Source organism: Palaemon carinicauda, chromosome 1, assembly GCF_036898095.1.
Source record: "Palaemon carinicauda isolate YSFRI2023 chromosome 1, ASM3689809v2, whole genome shotgun sequence".
Lineage (NCBI taxonomy): Eukaryota > Metazoa > Arthropoda > Malacostraca > Decapoda > Palaemonidae > Palaemon > Palaemon carinicauda.
In genome coordinates this window covers 332,639,590-332,665,728 of record NC_090725.1, presented here as the reverse complement: position 1 = coordinate 332,665,728, position 26,139 = coordinate 332,639,590, and the positions used below count along the sequence as shown (strand labels likewise).

The following is a 26,139-nucleotide window of genomic DNA, read 5'->3' as shown; positions in this document are numbered from 1 at the left end:
ACGAAGATGGTGGAAGCAGTGCCACTGCATCTAAGAACCAATATTGTTATCGATAACAATGAAAAGATTTTAGATTAGATTACAATTTATGTTGTTAAGGGGGACGTTCGAGCTCAGCTTAAAATCCATATTTCTCTGTAAAGTAATGAGGAGGAGGAACAACAACAACAACAAATGCAGCCGTCTTTAGTCTACCACAGGACAAAGTCCCCAGACATATCAGTTCATGTCAGGGGTTTGGCCATTTGTTATCACCACGCTGGCCACTGCAGATTGGTGATGGTGAGAGATTTTCATCTGATTGCTCACATCAAACCAACCTAGTTGTGGCTGGTCCAGACTAGTACTGCTTTACTGATCATGCCAATAATGGGCAAATCCTAGATTTATAACCTAGATTCACAACCAATCGCATAAGTACTTATATGAAGGATAATGCCATCAATTTAATATAATTATTTTATTCAATTAACATCTTTGATTTCACTCTGCATTATAAAGATTTTATACAACAGCGATTCACAGAATCAAAGTTTTATGTCATCATCATAACAATATTCTAAATATATCATAAATCATTCTTTTATATAAAAGCACACCTGAATGGCAATTTACAACCGACTTATCAATGGCATCAAACCTCAAACATTGTGTGATAATGCCTAAAACATCAGTTACTGTTCCTTCTATCATTTCAAGTCTATTGTAATGTGGCTATCATGGAATTCAATTCTGAGAGCTGATTAAGGAATATCGTGAATAGTGTTCAAGAAATCAGGTGCTGCCAAGTTGCCGATGTAAATTGCCAAGAATTAAAACCTATCAAATGAAAATACTCTTTTCGTAGTTCACTATAGTCGCTGCAAAGATTCCGGGCTAAATAAGCCCCACCTCCTGATGACGTCATAGCCAATCATGTGTGTCCCCTGTTAACAACGGTCAAAACAATCCACTTAAAATGATCAGTATAGTTTGAAATTTGTTGGGGGATATAGCGTGACCGCTACTGACGTAGGAGACAATGTGATTGGCTATGACGTCATCAGGGGCGGGGCTTATTTCGCCCTGAATCTTTGTGTTGACTAAGTTACTACTAAAATTTTCTGGTGAAAACTACTTGTTAAAAAAGACTAAAAACTAGACTTAATTCTAAAGCATAACAGTATGCTGTTATCCTAATATGGCACACTAAGGGGAAGAGCAGAAGACAATTCATCACCGCATCAGATGTATGACAGTAAATCATCGATTTGTTTTCTCTTCAAATGTCTCCATTCTTCCTTGGCATGCTGGTATTCACTCTACCATCTCCCCATCCCACGTTACACATTTTTTATCATTTTAGTTAAATTTTCAGGTCTTACATCTAGTTTTATATACTTGTATTCTCTACATTATCCTCTCTGGGAACGTTTTTAATCCTTAATGTAATTTTGACTCGCTTAGGAAGATCTTTCATCAAGTGGGTCTAATTATGTTATATTACCCTTGTATAACCTACCTATTTAAGGTCATTCTTATCTCCCTAACATACCAGTTTCTCCCTATTCATATTTACTTGTTTCATGTATTCTTGTCTTTTTAGAGGAATTCTTATTCTCTTGTACATAATCCTTGCTCTTCATATGTATTTTATCCGTCATGACGCATTCTAACAACTCGATCTGTTTATTGTGAAAGCGGTGTCAGTAACCTTCTGTATTACCATGCCAGAGAACTTCAAACCAATCAATTACAGTCAATTGATAATAAAGTAATAAAGGTACTCTTACTTCATACCTGTCATCATAACAAAATATATTCCTATCCTAATGTGTGGCTTTGTAAATCAACTCTAAGCACTACGTTAATGTACTGTACAATGATTCTGCTCTGACTATACCTCATAGACTTATGAAGCAGCAAACAGTGAGTTTTTGATTTCATATTGCTTCACTTGCATATTTCCTACATTAAGCTCGCTAGATAACTGTCATTCTCATTTTGGTTCTCCAGGGAAAATATAGTTGTAATAGTATCTTAGATAGTAAGACTTTTTACGTTTAAATCGACCAAAGCATCGATAGAAATTGGTTTAAATTTAGAAGTAATTTCCACACCTCGGTCATTTTGGTTCTCTAGGGAAAATATAGTTGTAATAGTATCTTAGATAGTTGAAGTTTTTATGTTTAAATCGGCCAAAGCTTTGATAGAAATTGGTGTAAATTTAGAAGTAATTTTCACATCTCGGTCATTTTGGTTCTTCAGGGAAAATATAGTTGTAATAGTATCTTCAATAGTTGGACTTTTTATATGTACATTGTTTAAAGCATCGATGGAAATTGGTTTAAATTTAGAAGTAATTTCCACACCTCGGTCAACTTCTTGTTTAAATCGTCCAAAGGATCGATAGAAATTGGTTTAAATTTAGAAGTAATTTCCAAGTCTTTGAAATCTCAGCATGAATTTGATTAAAACTTAATTTTAAACCAATTTTTTAGTTTTGATATTGAATATAAATCTAAAAAAAAAAGGTGTGATCTTCAATTCTCCATATCTATAACTTAGGTCTTTGAGAGTGTCATCTCAAACAAAACAGGCTCAAATGTTAGAAAGGAAACCTGAGAATTCTAAATTAATCCTTTAGATAATTAGCCATTCTAAAGTTCTAACATATTTCAATTAGTGTTGCTGGTTTAACTATTGATTATTCTTTTTACTGTCCAATGTTTACAATGTGAATTACCAGTTGTTAACTATGCTTAAGAAAGGTATCATGAGCCAATTAAGGTGGCTATTTTTTTCTAAGAAACAATGCTAATTATGAATGATATTGTATCCCTGATTTCGTATTAAGAAACAGCTGATTTCGTGTTAAGAAATAGCAATCACAAGTGTTACCTTTACAATTTTTGAATGATCTTTTACCCCTGATTTCGTATTAAGAAATAGCAATCACAAGTGTTACCTTTACAACTTTTGAATGATCTTGTACCCCTGATTTCGTATTAAGAAATAGCTGATTTCGTATCAAGAATTAGCAATCACAAGTGTTACCTTTTACAATTTTTGAATGATCTTGTATCCCTGATTTCATATTAAGAAATAGCTGATTTCGTATCAAGAAATAATAATCACAAGTGTTACCTTTCACAATTTTTGAATGATCTTGTATCCCTAATTTTGTATTAAGAAATAGCTGATTTTGTATCAAGAAATAGCAATCACAAGTGTTACCTTTCACAATTTTTGAATGATCTTGTATCCCTGATTTTGTATTAAGAAATAGCTGATTTCGTATCAAGAAATAGCAATCACAAGTGTTACCTTTTACAATTTTTGAATGATCTTGTATCCCTGATTTTGTATTAAGAAATAGCTGATTTCGTATCAAGAAATAGCAATCACAAGTGTTACCTTTACAACTTTTGAATGATCTTGTATCCCTGATTTCGTATTAAGAAATAGCTGATTTCGTATTAAGAATTAGCAATCACAAGTGTTACCTTTTACAATTTTTGAATGATCTTGTATCCCTGATTTCATTTTAAGAAATAGCTGATTTCGTATCAAGAAATAGTAATCACAAGTTTTACCTTTCACAATTTTTGAATGATCTTGTATCCCTGATTTTGTATTAAGAAATAGCTGATTTCGTATTAAGAAACAGCTGATTTCCTATTAAGGAATAGCTGATTTCGTATTAAGAAATAGCAATCACAAGTGTTACCTTGACAATTTTTGAATGATCTTGTATCCCTGATTTTGTATTAAGAAATAGCTGATTTCGTATTAAGAAATAGCTGATTTTGTATTAAGAAATCACTGATTTCGTATTAAGAAATAGCTGATTTCGTATTAAGAAATGGCAATCACAAGTGTTACCTTTACAATTTTTGAATGATCTTGTATCCCTGATTTCGTACTAAGAAATAGATGATTTCGTATTAAGAAATAGCTGATTTCGTATTAAGAAATAGCTGATTTTGTATTAAGAAATGGCAATCACAAGTGTTACCTTTACATTTTTTGAATGATCTTGTATCCCTGATTTCGTACTAAGAAATAGATGATTTCGTATTAAGAAATGTCTGATTTCGTATTAAGAAATAACAATCACAAGTGTAATCTTTCCAATATTTATTGAATCTCGCCTAGGAACCATTTCTTCGAACGCTTTTCGGAACACTGAACTACACTAAAATATGCCGATAGAATGATTTAGCAGCTTTTGAATTTCAAAATTGTTTTTTGTTTTCGAATAGCGTACTATATAACTGACAGTTAAATGATTTCTTTTTTCATAATAATGAGCTATATATCATTGACAAGATAGATATAAAAAAAAATGGCATAGTTAACCGTTCGTAATGGTCGATGGTGGCCTTACGAAATGCCAACTATGAATATTGTACTACACAATTGATAAAGGCAGGGTAACGGTGTTTGATTGGAGCAATTGTTTTTGGCGACGGGTGAGGGCAGAGATCGGAAGGTCCACACCGTTTGTCCTACGATGCCACGGCTTCTGTGTCTTCGTTTTGGGCCCGTCTGTATTTCACCGTTTCGCCAAAGAATAGTCGGGACTGTGGAGAGTCAAAAAATATTTAGTATCTTCTGTTGTAATCTCTGACAATTATTATTATTATTATTATTATTATTATTATTGTTTTTATTGTTGTTATCATCATCATCATTTTCATCATCACCGTCATTATTATTATTATTATTACTACTACTACTACTACTACTACTACTACTACTACTACTACTACTACTACTACTACTAGTTAAGCTACAACCCTAGTTAGAAAAGCAAGGTGTTATAAGTCCAAGGGCTCCAAACAGGGAAAAATAGCCCAGTGAAGGAAGGAAACATGGAAAGGAATAAACGATATAAGAAGTAATGAATAATTGAAATAAAGTATTTTAGAAACAATAACAACATAGAAACAGATATTTCATATAGGTTTTTTTATATTCGTATATGTATATATGATTAGATATATAGAATATATGAGAATAACCCTCTGATTCAACAGATTAGATATCACTCTATTGGTCTTACCTGCGATATCAGATAAGATCCAAGAACGTAGACTGAGGTGGTATGGTCATGTCATGAGAAGAGATGAACAGTATATCGGGAGGAGAGTGATGGATATGGAGGTACAGGGAAGGAGAAGGAGAGGGAGACCAAAGCGAAGGTGGATGGACTGTATCAAGGATGACCTTCGATCTAAGGGATTAACCGGTGATGGAGTGTTGGACAGAGGTAGATGGAGAACGCTGGCCAGAAACATCGACCCCACATAGAAGTGGGAAAAGATGCAGACAAAGAAGAAGAAGAAGAAGAAGTCTTACCTGCGATCTTCTGAAGAGGACGTAAGCGAACACCATGCTCCCCGTGAGGAGCAGAAGGACTCCAACGACAATGATGCTTATGGAAAGGGGACCGAAGAGGGCCAAGTCCTCATCAACACCTGGGCGTCTGCAGGCGAAGCCATCCCTGTGGCTCAGGATGTCGATTACGGGCGTCCCTCGGACATTTGCAGGATACGCACACCTTAAGGGATGAAGTTAATTTTAACACTGGATTCTAGTTAGGATTTTAGTAAATAGTCACAGGATAATATATTGTAACTTTAAATCAAAATTTGTAGTTATAGGGTGAGCTTATAAGACCCATTATTATTATTATTATTATTATTATTGTTGTTGGTGTTGTTGTTGTTAGCTAAGCTACAACCCTTGTTGGGATATAAGACCCATTATTATTTTATTATTATTATTATTATTATTATTATTATTATTATTATTATTATTATTGTTGTTGTTGTTGGTGCTGTTGTTGTTGTTGTTGTTAGCTAAGCTACAACCCTTGTTGGGAGAGCAGAATGTTATACGCCCAAGAGCTCCAACAGGGTAAAAAACCTAAATGAGGAAAGGAAACAGGGAAATAAATAAACTATATGAGAAGTAATGAACATTCAAAACGACTTATTTTAAGAACGGTAACAGCATTAAAACATTGTGTAAAATTATGTCATCCACAAAATGGTCCAAGATGTAAAGTTTTGATTTATTTGTAAAAGTCTTATCAAATTCTAAAAATTTGTTTTCTCAATCAATGATATCTGGATGATAAGATGACATCACTAACATTATTATATAGAATACGTATTTCTAGAGATGCTATATACGTCATTTGTAGACCTGAAAAAATATATGATGAAATAAGATCTCTCTTAGCCTATAGCCTTAGATGTCAGGATGCCAGAAAACCTCAAATCAATCAATCAATCTAAGCCTATAGTGTTAATTTAGGTAGGCCTTTGTCGGAAATATAATGATTGATTATTTGGAATTTACTGATGAAGCTCACCAGGACTATTAAACTAATTTTCGTATTATTATATAGTGGCATACCTTAATTTTAAATGGTATTTTTGTTAAGCTTAATTTCAAAACTAGAAACATAACTCGTGCACTAATGGAACTCAAATATCGATATTCCTTTCGTGAAAAATAAAACTAACATCAGCTGTTGAGAATCGCCTCAAAATAAGACCAGACTCTTAATCAAATAACAGCTTATGAATATAAAGGTAACAATTAGACTAAGAGTCAATGATAATGAAGGAGAGCTAAAGTATAGCCGGTGGGTTATGGATTAGAAAATATGAGAATGGGGAAGTAAGAGTGTGAAAAGGTAATGAATGGGAGTTAAGGTGGTTAACTGTAATATGTTTAACACCAATCCAGCAAGAACAGAGTATAGGAGGAAAAGGAATCAGTGTTATTTTATTCTAATAAAACCCCTATCACAGCTAGCATAGATGCCGCGGATGTCTGCGGATAGAGCATCCGCAGCCGAATTTTAAAAGTGATTACATTCTCCATACGGATTGGCCACGTGCGGATGGGCAAAATTCGTGTTTTTATACGCCAGCGTTCATACTCTATCTGAACTGCCGCTGCACAATCCGTACTCTATCCGCGGTGTCCGCAATCTCTCAGCCGAAGTGTACGTAGACAGTACGGAGAGAGTACGGAAATACTTGCGTATCTCCATCTTTCTAGCTCTGCGTCCCTTTGCTATCCCGGTCTTGCATAATTTTCCAAGTCCAATGTGGCTTGTATCCATCTTGTGTCCATACTGTCTCCGTACCGTCACGTCTATACTCTGTATGCAGCCGTCTGCGGCATCCTTGCGTAGGTGTGATAGAGGTTTAAGGAAGAAAATCACATCCTAAAAATTACAATGGAATCCTCCAATATCAACAGAATGGAAGAAGTGTAGTAGTACGCATATTATCTCACTTTGTCATCCTGTTTTATAACTATTGATTATGAATATAATAAGAAAATTATTCCATGTTATTTTTCTTGTGTAAATAACCATGTAACCTACAGAAACCTTAAGTAGACATTTTATAATGGAATTATGTATAGATTTCTCTGCTATAAACAAAATAAGACGTAATCATTATAATCTAACTAGATATTACGATAATCGTTATACACTACTTCTTCTTCCCCACTGTTATCCCTACATAGGGGTTGGTTGCCTGAGGCGTCCTCTCCAATGCCTTCTATCCAAGGCATCCTCTTCCACCAAACCTCTTCTCTCCTTATCCTCCTTCACCTTATCTCGACATCTGATTCCCTGCCTCCCTCATGATCTTCTCCCTCCTACATTAAGGGGTCGGTTGACTAATACGCCTCTCCTGTGCCTTCTATCCAAGGCATCCTCTTCCACAAAACATCATCTCTCCATATCATCCTTCTCCTTATCTCGACATCTGATTCCCTGCCTCCCTCTTGATCTTCTCCCCCTGACAGGCTCCTCCCAAGCCCTCCTCACTCCCTCCTCACCATCCATCCATAACACGTGCCCACACCATCTCAGTCTTGACATTCTTATCATCTCAGTAATCTTTACTACACCTGCCATTCTTCTTATTTCATAATTTTTCAGTCTTTCAAACAGTGATATTCCCATAATCCACCTAAGCATTTTTCAGTCTTTCAAACAGTGATATTCCCATAATCCACCTAAGCATTTTTCAGTCTTTCAAACAGTGATATTCCCATAATCCACCTAAGCATTTTTCAGTCTTTCAAACAGTGATATTCCCATACTCCACCTAAGCATTTTTCAGTCTTTCAAACAGTGATATTCCCATAATCCAGCTAAGCATTCTCATCTCTACTCTCTCAAACTTTGCTTCATCTTTTCGTCTTAAATCCCAAGTCTCTAATCCATACTACATTAAAGTGAGGTAAAGAATTTAAAAGAGAAAACTTAGTTAGAATAATGTTGATAAACTTACATGATAGATAATGTCAATTCAGGTTTTTCCTTTCCAAATCTGGAATAATGTTGATAAACTTACATGATAGATAATGTCAATTCAGGTTTTTCCTTTCCAAATCTGGAATAATGTTGATAAACTTACAAGATAGATAATGTCAATTCAGGTTTTTTCTTTCCAAATCTGGAATAATGTTGATAAACTTACAAGATAGATAATGTCAATTCAGGTTTTTCCTTTCCAAATCTGGAATAATGTTGATAAACTTACAAGATAGACAATTCCAATTCAGGATTTTTCCTTTCCAGATCTGGAATAATGTTGATAAACTTACAAGATAGACAATGCCAATTCAGGATTTTTCCTTTCCAAATCTGGAATAATGTTGATAAACTTACAAGATAGACAATGCCAATTCAGGGTTTTTCATTTCCAAATCTTATTTCATCATTTTTCAATCTTTCAAACTGATTTTCCGATTGTCCACCTTTGTATTCTCATCTCTATTCACTCAAACATTGCTGCCTCTTTTCGTCTTTAAGCCCAAGTTTCTGATCCATACCACATGTCAAAAGTGAGGTCATCATCATCATCATCATCTCCTCTTACGCCCATTGACGCAAGGGTTCTGGGTTAGATTTCGCCAGTCATCTCTGTCTTGAGCTTTTAATCCAATACTTCTCCAGTCATCATCTCCTACTTTGCGCTTTATAGTCCTAAGCCATGTAGGCCTGGGTCTTCCAATTCTTCTAGTGCCTTGTGGAGCCCAGTTAAACGTTTGGTGAACCAATCTCTTTTGGAAAATGCGAAGAGCATGCCCAGACCATCTCCATCTACCCCTCATCATGATCTCAAAAGTGAGGTAAAGAATTTAAAAGTGATAACCTAGCTAGAATAATGTTGATAAACTTACAAGATAGATAATGTCAATTCAGGGTTTTTCCTTTCCAAATCTGGAATGAGCTTCTCGGCGACCCATCTGAATTGGCAGTCACAGTTCCAGGGATTATTCTGGATGTCGACGAGCTGGAGGTCCAGCCACTGGAGCATATCCTTGGACAGGGCTTTTAGTTGGTTGTCCTGGATGTGAATCTGTTGATAGAGGGCTTTAGTCAGTCTTAATCATCTTGGTTGATATTATTTTGAAGAAAATAGAGATAATAATTATTAATTTTTTTATGTTAAGTGCTGTGAGCCGTGATTTGAGTTGATTTCCTATTATTTGAGGAGACTTTCTTCCTCCCTTTTTTTAAATTTTTCTAAATTTATTTATTCAAGACATTAAATTAATTCGCTTGTTAATTTTGACATGAATCGGCTATCATTTTACAAAGAAAGGAAGGAATATTTAATATTTTTCTGTTGAAGATTCCAATCTTCCATGATACTCAGAAATGTTAGTTTGAAACCTATTTTATTATTTGCTTACCATTGGCATGAAGGATATTGAAATTTCCCTAAATTTTTGACAATAAGATTAGTAACTGTAAGTATGTGATATCCATTTCCAATGATTATTTGATCTAGATGAGTTTGGTCAAACAGGTAATGCTGAACTAACTAATCTTTTGAATAGAATTCAATATACACAATCTTGAATTAAAAAAAAAAAAACAATGAAGCAATCTGTTTCAAATTATACTAAGAACTGAATACGTGGATATGGATAACTATTTTCAATAGTTCCACAATTGATCATTTTATTATGACATGATTAACGGAATACCTTGTTTCATTAGAAATGATTTACCTTAAAATAGGGTCTGTAATTAATCTTTTAAATAACATTTAATATACATAATCTTAAATAAGGAAAAACATTGAAGCAATCAGTTTTAAATTATACTCAGTAAAGAATACGTGATTTGGATAATTAGGTTCAGTTGTTTGGCATTGATAATTTTACTATGTCAAATGACTAATGGAAAAACTTAACTTTTATCCTTAGCGGTGATCTACCCATAATTATGGGTTATTGATAATTTTACCATGGAAAATGACTAACGTGAAACCTTAATTGTTTTCCTTAGCAGTAATATACCCATAAATAGGGGTTATTAATAATTTTAATATGGCAAGTGATTAATGTAAAACCTTGACTGTTTTCCTTAGCAGTAATCTACCCGTGAATAGGGGTTATTGATAATTTTAATATGGCAAGTGATTAATGTAAAACCTTGACTGTTTCCCTTAGCAGTAATCTACCCGTAAATAGGGGTTATTGATAATTTTAATATGGCAAGTGATTAATGTAAAACCTTGATGTAAAACCTTTTCCTTAGCCCTAATTTAGCTATAGATAGTGGTTATTGATAATTGCACTATAACAAATGATTAACTTAAACCTTAACTGTTTTCCTTATCAGTAATTTACCCATAAATAAGGGTTATTAATAATTTTAATATGACAAATGACATGGAAAATCTTGACTGTTTTATTAGAAATAAATTTCCTAAAATTATAGGCTGCACTGTTAAAAAATTGTATTAGAAAAGCGGTAAAACTTTAGTAACATTTATTCAAAGATTTTTACCTTTTAAAAAAATGATTATATTGACTTGAAAAGAGTGATATTACGGTCACCAATCCGTAAAAGATAATAACAAAGTAAGGTAAAATTACGGTGGCCTTTATTTTACTGAAATGCGGTCGAAAATCGTGTATTTTTATGGAGTAATTCCGATTAAAATTAGGTTTTTTTTTTTTTTTTTTTTTTTTTTTTTTTTTTTTTTTTTTTTTTTTTTTTTTATCAGTACAACTACTGACCTCTTTAAGTGCAAGCTCATCTCCGTCCATAACATAAAAAGCCTGAGAATCTATAACTTCCAGTGCTGGGCAGTCGGACATCTTAAGTATCTCCAACGATTTAAGATTGGAGAATGTTCTGGCGCCCACGTTGCGAAGGTCCGGCATGGCAGATATCTCGAGGATTCTGAGGGTGTTCAGTCGTTCTTGGAAGTCGCCGAGAGTTAGGCTCTGGAAAAAAAAGAGGATGATTTAGTTGTGATGTGAATTTGCTTAGTCGTGGCAGTACAAATCAAAAACTGGAATGATGACAGTACGAATCAAAACCTGGAATGATGAAAGTACGAATCGAAACTGGAACTATAAGGGTACAAATCAAAAACTGGAATGATGACAGTAAGAATCAAAACCTGGAATGATGAAAGTACGAATCGAAACTGGAACTATGAGGGTACAAATCAAAAACTGGGATGATGAAAGTACGAATCGAAACTGGAACTATGAGGGTACAAATAAAAAACCTGGAATGATGACAGTACGAATCGAAACTGGAACTATGAGGGTACAAATCAAAAACCTGGAATGATGACAGTACGAATCGAAACTGGAACTATGAGGGTACAAATCAAAAAACTGGAATGATGACAGTACGAATCGAAACTGGAACTATGAGGGTACAAATCAAAAAACTGGAATGATGACAGTACGAATCGAAACTGGAACTATGAGGGTACAAATAAAAAAACTGGAATGATGACAGTACGAATCGAAACTGGAACTATGAGGGTACAAATCAAAAACTGGAATGATGATAGTACGAATCAAAACTGGAACTATGAGGGTACAAATCAAAACTAGAACCATGACAGTACAAATCAAGAACTAGAACTGTGACAGGAGAAATCAGAACTAGGACCTAGACTGTACAAATAAAAACAAGAACGATGATATTACAAATAAAAACCATAACGATGACAGTACAAATAAAAAACAATAACGATGAAAGTACAAATTAAAAATTATATCAATGGCAGTACAAATAAAAAACTATATCAATGACAATACAAATAAAAATCTACATCAATGACAGTACAAATTAAAAACTATATCAATGACAGTACAAATAAAAACAATAACGATGACAGTACAAATTAAAAACTATATCAATGACAGTACAAATAAAAAACAATAACGATGACAGTACAAATCAAAAACTATATCGATGACAGTACAAATAAAAAACTATATCAATGACAGTAAAAATCAAAAACTATACCAATGACAGTACAAATTAAAAACTATATCAATGACAGTACAAATAAAAAACTATAACAATGACAGTACAAATTAAAAACTATATCGATGACGGTACAAATAAAAAACTATATCAATGACAATACAAATTAAAAACTATATCAATGACAGTACAAATAAAAAACTATATCAATGACAGTACAAATAAAAAACTATATCAATGACAGTACAAATTAAAAACTATATCAATGACAGTACAAATAAAAAAACTATCAATGGCAGTACAAATAAAAAAAACTATATCAATGACAGTGCAAATAAAAAAAACTATATCAATGACAGTACAAATAAAAAACTATGTCAATGACAGTACAAATTAAAAACTATGTCAATGACAGTACAAATAAAAAACTAGAACAATAACAGTTAAAAACGAAAACTAGAACTATGACAGTACAAATTAAAAACTATATCAATGACAATACAAATTAAAAAAGCTATTAATGACAGTACAAATAAAAACTAGTTTGACCTCAAGATGTCTGTGGCTTGAGTAAATAATATGAGAACAAATTAATTTATAAGTATATTAGAGGTTTAGTTACATGATCAAGATTTTGGTTGGTGATTAAATATGATTGTAACAATCGAAAAAAAATTTCTTCATATAAAATAATTCAAAGAAAGAATATATTATTACATCGTTTATGGAAACATAAAGATGAAAGAAAGACCGTGTATAGATCTGTAAGCTGAAATTTTCATCATTTTGAGAAGTATCGTAAATTTAAAATTTTCATCATTTTAAGAAAGCATTGTAAATTTAAAATTTTCATCATTTTGAGAAAGCATTGTAAATTTAAAATTTTCATTTTGAGAAAGCATTGTAAATTTAAAATTTTCATCATTTTGAGAAAGCATTGTAAGTTTAAAATTTTCATCATTTTGAGAAAGCATTGTAAATTTAAAATTTTCATCATCATTTTGAGAAAGGATCAGAAATTTAAAATTTTCATCATTTTGAGAAAGCGTCGTAAATTTAAAATTTTCATTTTGAGAAAGCATCATAAATTTAAAATTTTCATCATCATTTTGAGAAAGCATCAGAAATTTAAAGTTTTCATCATCATTTTGAGAAAGCATCAGAAATTTAAAATTTTCATCATCATTTTGAGAAAGTCTCGAAAATTTGCATCATATAGCATGATGTCATTATAGCAATTTTGATATCATTACTTGTGGTACAAAACTGTGTAGGGAATTGAAAGAATATATCAAATCGAACAAGATTATAAGAAACTAGAGGGGCACTTAGTAGAGCGCAGACCTCCGCCGCGGAAACTTATTTTTCGTCCTGTATTAATTTGCGTGGATTTTCGTACACTCAAATATGAACCATGCTTAAAGTCTCTGTGACAACGATGCCCAAACTTGTGGCTGATTACGTGAATTGGACATTTTGCTTGATCGTGACCTTGACCTTTATCCGTGACCTTCCAAAATTTAATAATTTCAAGCTTTTTGCATCATGGTTAATCTATGCAAGTCTCCTTATTGTACTATTAAAACGTGTGTGTGTTTGTGACACACTTAACAAACTCACCAACAATGGGTAAAACATAACCTCCTTCCAACTTCGTTAGCAGAGGTAATTATTTTACCTTTAATTTCCAAGCGATCTCTAAACTTTTATATTTTATAAGACATCTTCAGGATAGTTTTTTAACTTATTGAAAATACATCAATACCGTCTTCTGGATATCAAATTCAGTACTCTGGAAGTTTTATTCCAGCTGTTACCAAGTTGTGGAATGATCTTCCTAATGGGGTAGTTGAATCAGTAGAACTTCAAAAGTTCTAAGTTGGAGCAAATGCTTTTTTGTTGACCAGGCTGACATGAGTCTTTTTATAGTTTATATATGACATATTTGTTTTTGACGTTGTTTATAGTTTATATATGACATATCTCTTTTGACATTACTTTTTTTAGAATGATTTATTGTTAATTTGTTCTCTTCAGTTATTTATTTCCTCATTTCCTTTCCTCACTGGGCTATTTTTCCCTATTGGAGCCCCTGGGCTTATAGCATCTTGCTTTTCCAATTAGGGTTGTAGCTTGGATAGTAATAATAATAATAATAATATTGAAAATACATGAATTTTCAACAAATAACACAAGAATAATTTTCAGGAAAACTTATTGAGATATTTTCCCTTTTTCTTTTGCAGGATAATATCCCTGAATGACGACATCTTGGAAGGCCAAACAAATTTACTTGATTCTTCAAGAGGTTCCACAAATTTCAAGTGAAGGAAGACCATTCATGCGTCAGGTAAGCGCTTATGATGTCCTTTGTTATTCACTTTCATTATTTCACAGTAATTTCTCATCTTTGTTTGATCATCATATCATTGTCGTGTGTTGTGATGTTTTTGTATTTGTTAGTCTGTGTTTGGGATTCGCATAACTCAAAAACCATTTGACCGGATATGATCAAATTTGTTGGGATGATTAGTCATGATCCAAGGACAATTTGTATTGATTTTGGAAGAGATTGGGTCAAAAATCAGGGCCAAGGTCACGGAAAGGTAAACAAACGCTTTTTTTTTTGCTATATTGTGGCCAATTTTTATTTGATTTGCATGAAAATAGTGCCAAATGTGCATGGTTCAATTGCCTATCTTGTGATTTGTGAGTGATTGGGTCAAAGGTCAAGGTCACGCAAAGGTCAAAATGCCCTTTTGCCATATCGGGCCAATGATTACCGGATTTATATGAAACTAGTTCCAAAATGGGCATAATTCAATTTCCGAACTGGTGATATACAATATGATATAGGCGAAGGTATGCACTCTACCAACGGCCCGTTCTAGTTATTTCTTAAAGTCGTTGCTTGAATGCAAAGTTTTGGGTTTTCAGTCTACCACTAAAATCTTGTTTGTAATTTGCAAATTTTGAAAAGACCGCTTGAAATTATTGCATAAGTTTGAGACGTCTAGGAAATATATTAACATAATAACTCAGTCCTTTAGTAATTAGTATTTATCTACTGTATATCAGTAATAAACAATAACTCTGGCGCATTTAAAGGCATCTCTTTATATGAAGAAAAGCATTTCCTTAATATTTCTCCCAAAAGAATAGAAAAATTAAACTATACTCAATTCTATTTAAGGGAGCGCATTTGCACCGACTCGTAGCGGTGCCCTTTTAGCTCGGAAAAGGTTTCCTGCTATCTGATTGGTTAGAATGATCTTTTCTAACCAATCGGCGAGCAGGAAACTTTTCCGAGCTAAAAGGGCACCACTGCGAGACTGTGCAAATCTGCCTCACTATAAAGAATTGACTATAAACAATAAAATATTGATTCCCGCTATCTGATTGGTTAGAATGATCTTCTCTAACCAATCAGCGAGCAAGCAAGAAACTTTTTCGAGAGTCGGTGCAAATCTGCCTCACTAAAAAGAATTGACTATAGATAATAAAATATTGATAGATATTTACAATGATGGGGTTAGCGTTGAGGTTCAGTAGCCTGAGGTTTTGCGCATAATTGACTTCTTCCGGAACGGTGTTGAAGTTATTCCCTGCCAAGATTAGCACCTGGAGATTCCTGAAATTTAATAAAGGGTTTAATAACTGCAGGAAAGTTCTTGATAAGGAAAGATTATTATTATTATTATTATTATTATTATTATTATTATTATTATTATTATTATTGTTTGCTAAGCTACATCCCTAGTTGGAAAGGCAGGATGCAATAAGTTGAAGGGTTCCAACAGGGAAAATAGCCCTGTGAGGAAAGTAAATAAGGAATTACACTATATTTATTATTAATATTATTGTTATTATTATTATTATTATTATTATTATTATTATTATTATTGTTGTTGCTGTTATTATTATTATTTACATTATTATTATCATTATTATTTAAGCTACAACCTTAGCTTCAAAGACAGGATGCTATAAGCTTAAGGGCTCCAACAGGAAAAATAGCCCTTTGAGTAAAGAAAATCAAGAATTAAACTACAAGAGAAGTAATGAATAATATAAAATATTTTATGAGCATAGTGACAACATTGAAATAGATCTTTCATATATAAACTATAAAGAGAGACTTACGTCAGCCCGTTCAACCTAAAAATCATTTGCTTTAAGTTTGAACTTCTGAAGTATTTGATATTTATGAATAATCTACGTCTAACTATAGTTGCCGCTAAGATTCCAGGCAATTCAAGCTCCACCCCCTCATGACGTCATAGCCAATCACGTTATCTCCCTCATTAGCAGCGGTCACAATACATTCCCTTACAAATTTTAAAATATACTAACTTATAATGTGTTGTGACTGCTGTTATTGCTGGAGGCAACATGATTGGCTATGACGTCATAAGGGGGTGGGCCTTTTTTTGCCTGAAGTCTTTGCGGAGACTATAACGAACCATTGAGCTGCCTATGAGCAGACTCCTTCCTCTGGATAGATGGCCTGTGAGAAAGAAATGGGCCTCGCAACTCATGCCCTAAATACAGCGCATCCTTTAGTTACATACCGTTTGTCATGCACGAGGTAGAAGCAGATATAGGATCGTATGAAATAGTGTCATTACAGTTGGACACCGGAGTCCCTGGCACACTTCGCTCCAAAGAAGTACACCCTGTGAAACCCTTAGTTCGGGGTGAGTAATCCAACAGATAGTGTATGGAGAGATGGCAATGGAGGTGGGCCAAGAACAGGAACTCATCGATGAGTAATGGTGGGGCTGGGTGCACTTATCTAGAGCGAGATGTACCATGAATTCATGTGTCCAAATATACCTAGACTAACACAGTAGGGGTGATATTTCACTATCTAAGATTTCATTACTCTTCAAAACTCCCTGTTTATCAATTGATTGATGCATTGAAGAATGATGAAGTTATCTCCACAGATAAGACAATTTACTTAGAGAGATGGATTCTTGTCACACCCCCAAAGTAAAAGAATATTAATAAGCACCTTTAATCAACGCTTCTATTCTACGATACTGAGGACTTTCAGCTAGTAAATGACTACTGCCCGGAAAATCTTCCAAGCGGGCAGCGTGTGAAACTGCCTGATTGATCTTCATTGATTTCTAAGCTGCTCGGACGAAACTGGACTGCATCAATCCGCTCGGCATCAATGACCTTAGATGTCAGGATGCCAGAAAACCTCAAATTAGTCAATCAATCAGTCAATCCACTGGTGTGAAGCAAGCCTAAAACCCAGCCCTCAAGATTCACGAATTTATGTTTCTAAACTACAGTGACAATTACCTGAGATCAGTTAGGAAATGATCAGGCAATCTGTTGATTCCTGTCTGGGACAAGTCGAGCTCCTGTAGGTTGACCAGTTCATTGATGGCCACGGCTGTCGAAAAGGATATATCCTTAATTGGGTTGTGAGGTAAGAGTAGCTTCTTCAGGGACCTCAAATGGACAAAAGCATTTTTGTTGATGGATGTGATGTTGTTGTAGCCCAGGTCAAGAACCTCGAGCCCCAGTGGTTCTTGGACGGTTCGATTGTATAGACCTGTTGAGAACATAAACGTAAATTACCTTATTCAGTTTAATATCAGGTTTAGATAGTGTTAATAGCATAATTGGGTGAGCCAAACGTGATACAGTTACAGGATATTTTGTGAACTATTGAAAATTAGAACAAAAATGAGCAGCATCCACCTAACCCGGTTACTTGCTATAATTTAGTATGGTGACATATCTAATAAGATATTGTCATTATTTATTATGGTGCAAAATATCTGTAGAGAAAATTAATAGACAATATTTGGGCTAATGGTTGGTTACGGTTATATATTTACTACACATGTATTTCAATATACAATAGTTCTTCAGTCATTCCTGAAAAAAATGGAGTGATTAATTACTACTCTATTTGTGTCCATTTTTTGAGATAGAAATAATTGATTTAACAGTATGCATTTAGGAATCCTTCCCTACTTTTCGTATTCATATAAATGATATCTACGTAGGTTTTTGTTTCCATCAATGCTGAATTTCTTCTGTATTTTTTATTAGTTCTGTAAGTTTTGCGCCGTTCTTTCCACTCGAGGATATGTTGTTAATTGTACTGGCTATGGATATGTTAATTGAAGCGGTCAGAGATGAAGAATTGTGGGAGTTGCTATGTGCAGATAATTTGGTGATTACTGATGAAAATGAGGAAGACTTACAATGAAGGGTTGTAGAGGGGCAAGAGCATTTGCAGTGGGGTGGCTTGAGAGTAAATGTGGATAAGACTAAAGCTTTGGTGAGCAGTAAGAAAGGTAGGGACAGTATAGCCGTACGTGAAAGTAAAGGCTCGGTTATAAAACAGGTGGAACATTTTAGATATTTGGAATCTATCATAAGTGAGGCTGAAATTAAGAAAAGGGTAAAAGCAGTTTGGGGAAGGTAGTTGGAGTGGTATGTATTGAGAAAATGCCAATCAAGGTAAAAGGCAAGATCTATAGTACAGTAATAAGACCAGTGTTAATGAATGGATTAAAAACATGGGCTCTAAGACAAAAAGAGGAAGAAAAGCTTGAGAGAACAGAGATGAGAATGCTGAGGGGGATTATGGAAATATTACTGCTTGAAAGATTAGAAAATTATGAAATAAAAAGAATGGCAAGCATAGTAAAGATTGCAGTGTTGATAAGAGTGTCGTGACTGAGATGATATGGGGACGTGTTGAGGATGGATGGTGGGGAGGGAGGTGGAGTGCTTGAGAGGAACCTGTAAGGGAGAGAAGATCAAGAGGGAGGCAGAGAATTAGATGGTGAGATAAGGTGAAGGATGATATGGAGAGAAGAGGTTCGGTGGAAGGGGATGCGATTGATCAAATGCATTGGAGAGGGAGCATCAGGCAACTGGATAACGGTAGGAAAGATGACTTAGGATATGTTTTGTATCTCAACTTTTTATCGTGTTATGAGCGCTGATAACGCGGGAGACAACATGATTGGCTATGACGTCATCAGGGGGTAGGGCTTATTTTGCCATGGGTCTCTGCGGTGACTTTAATGTTTTGTATCTTGACTTTTTATTGTGTTGTGAGCGCTGTTACCGTGGGAGACAACATGATTGGCTATGACGTCACCAAGGGTGGGGCTTATTTCGCCGAAGTCTCTGCGTCTACTATAATAAATGTTTTTTATCTTGACTTTTTAACACGTTTTGAGCGCTGTTAACGTGGGAAACAACGTAATTGGCTATGACGTCATAAGGGGGTGGGGCTTATTTCGCCCGGAGTCTCTGCGGGGAGTATAATGAATATTTTGTATCTTAAGTTTTCATCACTTTGGACACTTCCATTAATGACTGTGACTCGATTATCTTCAATTAACACTTTATGATGTTATTCTTGATTGTGGTTTTCGAAGAAAATAGAATTTTTATAGTCGTTGTAAAAGAAATCGAATGTAAATGAAAATTGATTGAATAATAGTTGAATGATTCTTTTCTAAAGATAGATAGATAGATAGACACTTGCTCTTTATTATATAAGGGAGATTTTAGACAAAAAAAAAATAAATGTGAATTTTAATCTAATATCAAAATGGACAAACCTTTGAAGACATTATTAGTGATCATGTCTCCCGTGAGGAGATTCTTCTGCAGATACAACTCCTTCAGTTGAACCAGGTTCTGAAAGGCACCGTCGTTGATTTTCGTGATACGATTCCTCCTGAAGGTGGAAAAAATAGTTATTAGGATTATGTGAGAGTTCAATTGTTATAATGATCTTATTTCTGTATTAATTCATTTCTTTAACGAAATACCTAAAGTTCAAAAGATCATACTTGCAGTGATTGTTTTTATGTTGAACATATTATTATTATTATTATTATTATCATTATTATTATTATTATTAGCTACAACCCTAGTTGGAAGAGCAGGATGCTATAAGCCCTTAGGCCCAAACAGGGAAAATAGCCCAGTGAGGAAAGGAAACAAAGAAATATTAAATATTTCAAGAACAGTAACATTAAATTAATTGTTAAAATATTTTAAGAACAGTAACATTAAAATAATTATTTCCTATATAAACTATAAAACTTTAACAAAACAAGAGGAAGAGAAATTAGATAGAATAGTGTGCCCGAGTGTACCCTCAAGCAAGAGAACTCTAACCCAAGGCAATGGAAGACGATGGTACAGAGGCTATGGCACTACCTAAGACTAGAGAACAAAGGTTTGATTTTGGTGTGTCCTTCTATTAAACTTATCGGAAATTCCTTTTGTTTTGTTAAAGATTTCATAGTGTATATAAGGAATATTTATATTAATGTTGTTACTGTTCTTGAAATAATCTATTTTTCCTTGTTTCCTTTCCTCACTGGGCTATTTTCCCTGTTGTAGCCCCGTGACTAATAGCATCCCAATTTTCCATCTAAGGTTGTAGCTTAGCAAGTACTACTACTACTACTACTACTACTACTACTACTACTACTAATACTAATACTACTACTACTACTACTACTAATAATAATAATTATTATTATTATTATTATTATTATTATTATTATTATTCAGGTTGAGTTAAAAGTAATGGCTGCATCGGCAGAGTTTATTTTCTTATCCAATTTTTCTATTTTCCGGATAATTCTCTTCTCTAGAGCGCTGCAATCAGCCAGCAGACTTGAAAAATTCAACCTGCCTAAAGAGGGTCTCCTACCACGATATTATTATTATTATTATTATTATTATTATTATTATTATTATTATTATTATTATTATTGAACTTACCTAAGGGTCAAACTCAGGAGACTATCTTGTCTTGGAAACACAGAAACTTCTTGAATAAGGTTGTTGTCGAAATTCAAAATCCAGGGATAGGAGATGTTGTTGGGTGTCAAGTCTGGAATCTGGAATACAAGAATTCACTTGAGTTATTTTTATAACACGAACGAGAAGAAAAATGTTAATGTTTCAATCTTGCAAAAATATATTTGTAGAAGAAATCCCAAATGTGAAGTTGGGAGGAGGTTATGTTTTTGCCAGAGTTATTTTTATAACACGAACGAGAAGAAAAATGTTAATGCTCTAATCGTTTAAAAATACATTTGTAAAAGAAATCCCAAAATATGAAGTTGGGAGGAGGTTATGTTTTTGCCAGAGTTATTTTTATAACACGAACGAGAAGAAAAATGTTAATGTTTTAATCTTGCAAAAATACATTAGTAGAAGAAATCCCAAAATGTGAAGTTGGGAGGAGGTTATGTTTTTGCCCCCGTTTGTTTGTTTGTATGTTTGTTTGTTTGTGTACAACATGGACATAAAATTACTCAGATTGGTGAAACATTGGTAGATGAATTGTTATGATCAGACGTGGAAAATTTTTTTGGAAAGTTCTAGGTCAAGGTCGAGCATAAAGGTCGACAGAATTAACCCTATGGCAAGCTGGTTGTGAGGTAAGCTGCAGTGGTGGAGGCGTGCACTCTCAGAGTCCTTTTCTAGTTTTGCATGTGTGCGTATATATATATATATATATATATATATATATATATATATATATATATATATATATATATATATATATATATATATATATATATATATATATATATATATATATATATATATATATATATATATATATATGTACTGTATATGTGTGTATATATATAAATGTGTGTGTGTGTGTTTTTTAAGAGGGAATTTGGATATTTAAACAATATGAAATCAGGAATGTTGTAATGATGTTTAAACATTGCTAATATGTGGAATTATGTAAGTGAATAGTCCCTGTCGATGATTCTTAATCCAATTTATTATAGGAATAATCTATTAATATGCTTCCTGGATAGTACAGTGGTAACGTGTTCGCCTAGCATTCTCATGGCAGAAGATCGATCCCCAACCTTGACCGTGAGTTTAAGCTGTTTACTGGGGAGGCCACTGCTGTGGTTGGGCACCACAGTTGGGGGATGGGGTTGGTCTTGCCAGCTGACGTTCTAGTGGGCATTTATATTGATGTAGCTGGAACTGAAACAAGGCACCTTTAACCTTTAATATATAAAAAGAATAGTATAGTCTATCCTTAAAGGAACGTTACATGAACAATAAAAACAATGCAGGGAAAACTCTTTAAAGGTTTTAAAGGCCGCTCATAAATGACAAGGGCAAGGGACAGGGACATTTCCCTAGCAAGCAGGACAATGCCATAGAGACTGACCATATATACATACGATCAGAGCTCATTGCCTCTCTCCACCCAAAGCTAGGACAAAGGAGGGCCAGGCAATGACTACTGATGACTCCAGATAGACCTTTAGGCTACCCCAAACCCTCCAACATTAGCTTACAAGGATGGTGAGGTAGCTACGACCAAGTGAACTAACGAGTTTAAGCGGGACGCGAAATCCTTGTCAAATACCCTGTTAGGGACGTTACCACATAGGTGACCACATCCCACAGCAGATACACCTATAGGTTCCCAAAAACCCCCCAACATTAGCTCACAATGATCGAAAGGTCGCAGCGACCAAAGGAACCAACGAGTTTAAGCGGGATGCAAAATCCTAGTCAGGCAATCCCCAGTTAGGGACGTTAGCACATAGGCTACCACAACCAACAGCGAAAGAAGTCAATATCTGATTGAAATGTTTGAATTTGTGTATTAAGGATAGATCCTTAAGGAAAGTTGATTTATGTGAATAACTTTTATTGAAATGTTTGAATTTGTGTATTAAGGATAGATCCTTAAGGAAGGTTGATTTATGTGAATAACTTTTACAGTATAAAACTAAAGAATAGTTTTTCTCTTACTTCATGAAGCTCCTGGTTTCTGCAGTCAACATCAAAAGGACTGGTGTGGTACAGACACTCACAGGTGCCACATATCAAGTGCGGTGTTTCTTGGCTGATGGCTGGCGAGCACCATATCACCATGAGGGCACATAACTCGAAAATCATCTGCAATAGGGATTTCAGTGTTAGATGATCTTAGATTTGATATCTCAAGTCAATTTCTTTTAATGAGGCGCATTTGCACAGACTCGCAGCGGTGCCCTTTTAAGCTCGGAAAAGTTTCCTTGATCGCTGATTGGTTAGAATTATCTTGTCCAACCAATCAGCGATCAGCAAACTTTTCCGAGATAAAAGGGCACCGCTGAGAGTCGGTGCAAATCTACCTCACTAAAAAGAATTGACTATAGTTATTATTCTTATACTAATGGGAGAAAAAAAGGCAGATATGTGGACATAAGCAGAAGAAATAACATTGAATATAAAGACGGGACAACACAGGCAGATATATGGGCATATTTCAAAACTTAGTTATTATTATTATTATTATTATTATTACTTGCTAAGCCACAACCATAGTTGGAAAAGCAGGATGCTATAAGCCCAGGGGCTCCAACAGGGAAAACAGCCCAGTGAGGAAAGGAAACAAGGGAAAATAAGATATAAGAACAGTAACATCATTAAAATATTTCCTATATTAACTATAAAAAACTTTAACAAAAGAAGAGGAAGAGAAATTAGAATAGTGTGCCCGAGTGTACCCTCAACTAAGAGAATTCTAACCCAAGAGACAGTGGAAGACCATGGTACAAAGGCTATGGCAGTAACCAAGACTAGAGAACAACGCTTTGATTTTGGAATGGCCTCCTCCTAGAAGAGCCGCTTACCATAGCTAAAGAGTCTATTCTACCCTTACCAAGAGGAAAGTAAATTGCAAAGGCAATGTTTATGCTTAAATGAGATATACCGCATTTTTTTTTTTAACATTATTACTAAAATCCTTATAAGCACAATAGTAGTGACATATATTGTTTTAACATAGTATGATGGAAAACTCAATCTCTAGGAGAAGGATACTCCAAAATCAAACCATTGTTCTCTAATCTTGTACCATGGTCGTCCACTGTCTTGGGTTAGAGTTCTCTTGATTAAGGGTACATTTGGGCACACTATTCTATCTATTTTTTTTCCTCTTGTTTTTTTAACTTTTTATAGTTTATATATGAGAGGTCTAATTCAATGGGGTTTGTTCTTAAAATATTTTATATTGATTGTTCGTTAAATCTCTTGTAGTTTGTTTGTTTCCTTTCCTAACTGGGCTAAAGTATCAGCTTTCGTTTGTCTACCTTCTAAATCTGTGTGTGTGCTTGCATATATGTGCGTATATATATATATATATATATATATATATATATATATATATATATATATATATATATTTATATAAATAAGTATATATATATATATAAGTATGTATATATATATATATATATATATATATATATATATATATATATATATATATATATATATATATATATATATATATATATATATATATATATACTGTATATATATAGAGCTGTGTGTGTGTGTATGTGTGTGTGTGAGTGAAGAAAATGTAAAAAAGAAAAACTTATTGATATCATTGGACGCACAATGGGAACAAATATACTAGAACATCGTATATATACATATATGTGTATGATGTTCTTTAGCCACGAGATGGAAAGTGAAAAGACTTGATTAGAGTTTGTACCTTCGTCTTCTTAGTGTCGTATAAAATAAGAAAGTTTGTGCGTGTGTTTGTTACATGTGCGTATCTGTTTGTATATAATTGTGTGTATATATTTGTATGTCATTGTGTGTATGTTTTCATTTACTTCATTACATAATATGGTCTATGTTTAAAATCAATGTAACCTTCCGTGATCCTTTGAGAAACCGACTATATATACTATAGTACACCATCTATTGCATAGAAAATGGTCATATCGTATTTATTTGTCATAAGAGAGAACGTTTCGTATTCAGACTCGCAGTGACTAAAGTAAATATTTTACAATTTAATTTCCTTTATGTTTTCATAATTGTTTTTAATCCATAATTTATTTAAAGAGATTTAGTTGCCTGGAATAATGATGAAATAATAAAATAGCTATGGAATGAATATAATGACATATAACATAATGCTTATTGTTTTATATAGGGTTATATACATTGCAGTAGAGTTATTATTATTATTATTATTATTATTATTATTATTATTATTATTATTATTATTATTATTATTATTATTATTATTATTACGTGCTAAGCTACAACCCTAGTTGTAAAAGCAGGATGCTAGAAGCCCGAGGGTTCCAGCAGGGAAAGTAGCCCAGTGAAGAAAGGAAATAAGGCAAAACTAGAAAATAAGTTTAAGAACAATAAAAATTTATAAAACTATAAAAACTGAAATATACAAGTTGATAAAAACTATAAAATAACGAAAGGAAGAGAAACAAGATAGAATAATTCGCCTGAATTTACCCTCAAGCAAGAGGCCTCTAACCCAAGACAGTGGAAGACCATGGTACAGAGGCTATGGGACTACCCAAGACTAGAGAACAATGGTTTGATTTTGGAGTGTCCTCCTAGAAGAGCTGCTTACCATGGCTAAGGAGTCTAATTAAAATGTGAAATAGATTTTACAATAGATTAGAAATTCATAGTATCTAGAAAAGGTACTAGAAATTAAGGAAATTATGTAGGTCATAAATTTAAACCAAAGTTAAATTTCTAGAAAGGAGAAAACGTAAGAATATTGTGAGAAGAAAAATGTAGGTTATAAATTTAAACCAAAGTTGAATTTCTAGAAAGGAGAAAACGTAAGAATATTGTGAGAAAAAATGTAGGTCATAAATTTAAACCAAAGTTAAATTTCTAGAAAGGAGAAAACGTAAGAATATTGTGAGAAAAAATATAGGTCATAAATTTAAACCAAAGTTGAATTTCTAGAAAGGAGAAAACGTAAGAATATTGTGAGAAAAAATGTAGGTCATAAATTTAAACCAAAGTTAAATTTC

At 33.7% G+C, this 26,139-nt stretch overlaps 1 protein-coding gene across 4 annotated transcripts in view; it reads right to left on the bottom strand.

Moving 5' to 3' along the window:
• Positions 1–445: 445 nt before the first annotated feature.
• LOC137658805 (leucine-rich repeat neuronal protein 3-like) overlaps positions 446–26,139 on the bottom strand; it is a 555,589-nt gene continuing 529,895 nt past the window's right edge. For 2 of the 4 annotated variants that reach the window (XM_068393881.1, XM_068393863.1), the window contains exons 2-10: positions 23,093–23,239; positions 21,071–21,189; positions 19,891–20,009; positions 17,597–17,852; positions 15,803–15,911; positions 11,065–11,274; positions 9,211–9,389; positions 5,344–5,545; positions 446–4,565 (exon numbers count right to left, since the gene is read on the bottom strand). In XM_068393881.1, the coding sequence (XP_068249982.1) occupies positions 4,491–4,565; positions 5,344–5,545; positions 9,211–9,389; positions 11,065–11,274; positions 15,803–15,911; positions 17,597–17,852; positions 19,891–20,009; positions 21,071–21,189; positions 23,093–23,239 (1,416 nt within the window). In that variant the 3' untranslated portion in view covers positions 446–4,490. The remainder of the gene's footprint in view (positions 4,566–5,343; positions 5,546–9,210; positions 9,390–11,064; positions 11,275–15,802; positions 15,912–17,596; positions 17,853–19,890; positions 20,010–21,070; positions 21,190–23,092; positions 23,240–26,139) is intronic. The other 2 variants (XR_011047435.1, XR_011047434.1) reach the window with 2 other exon arrangements.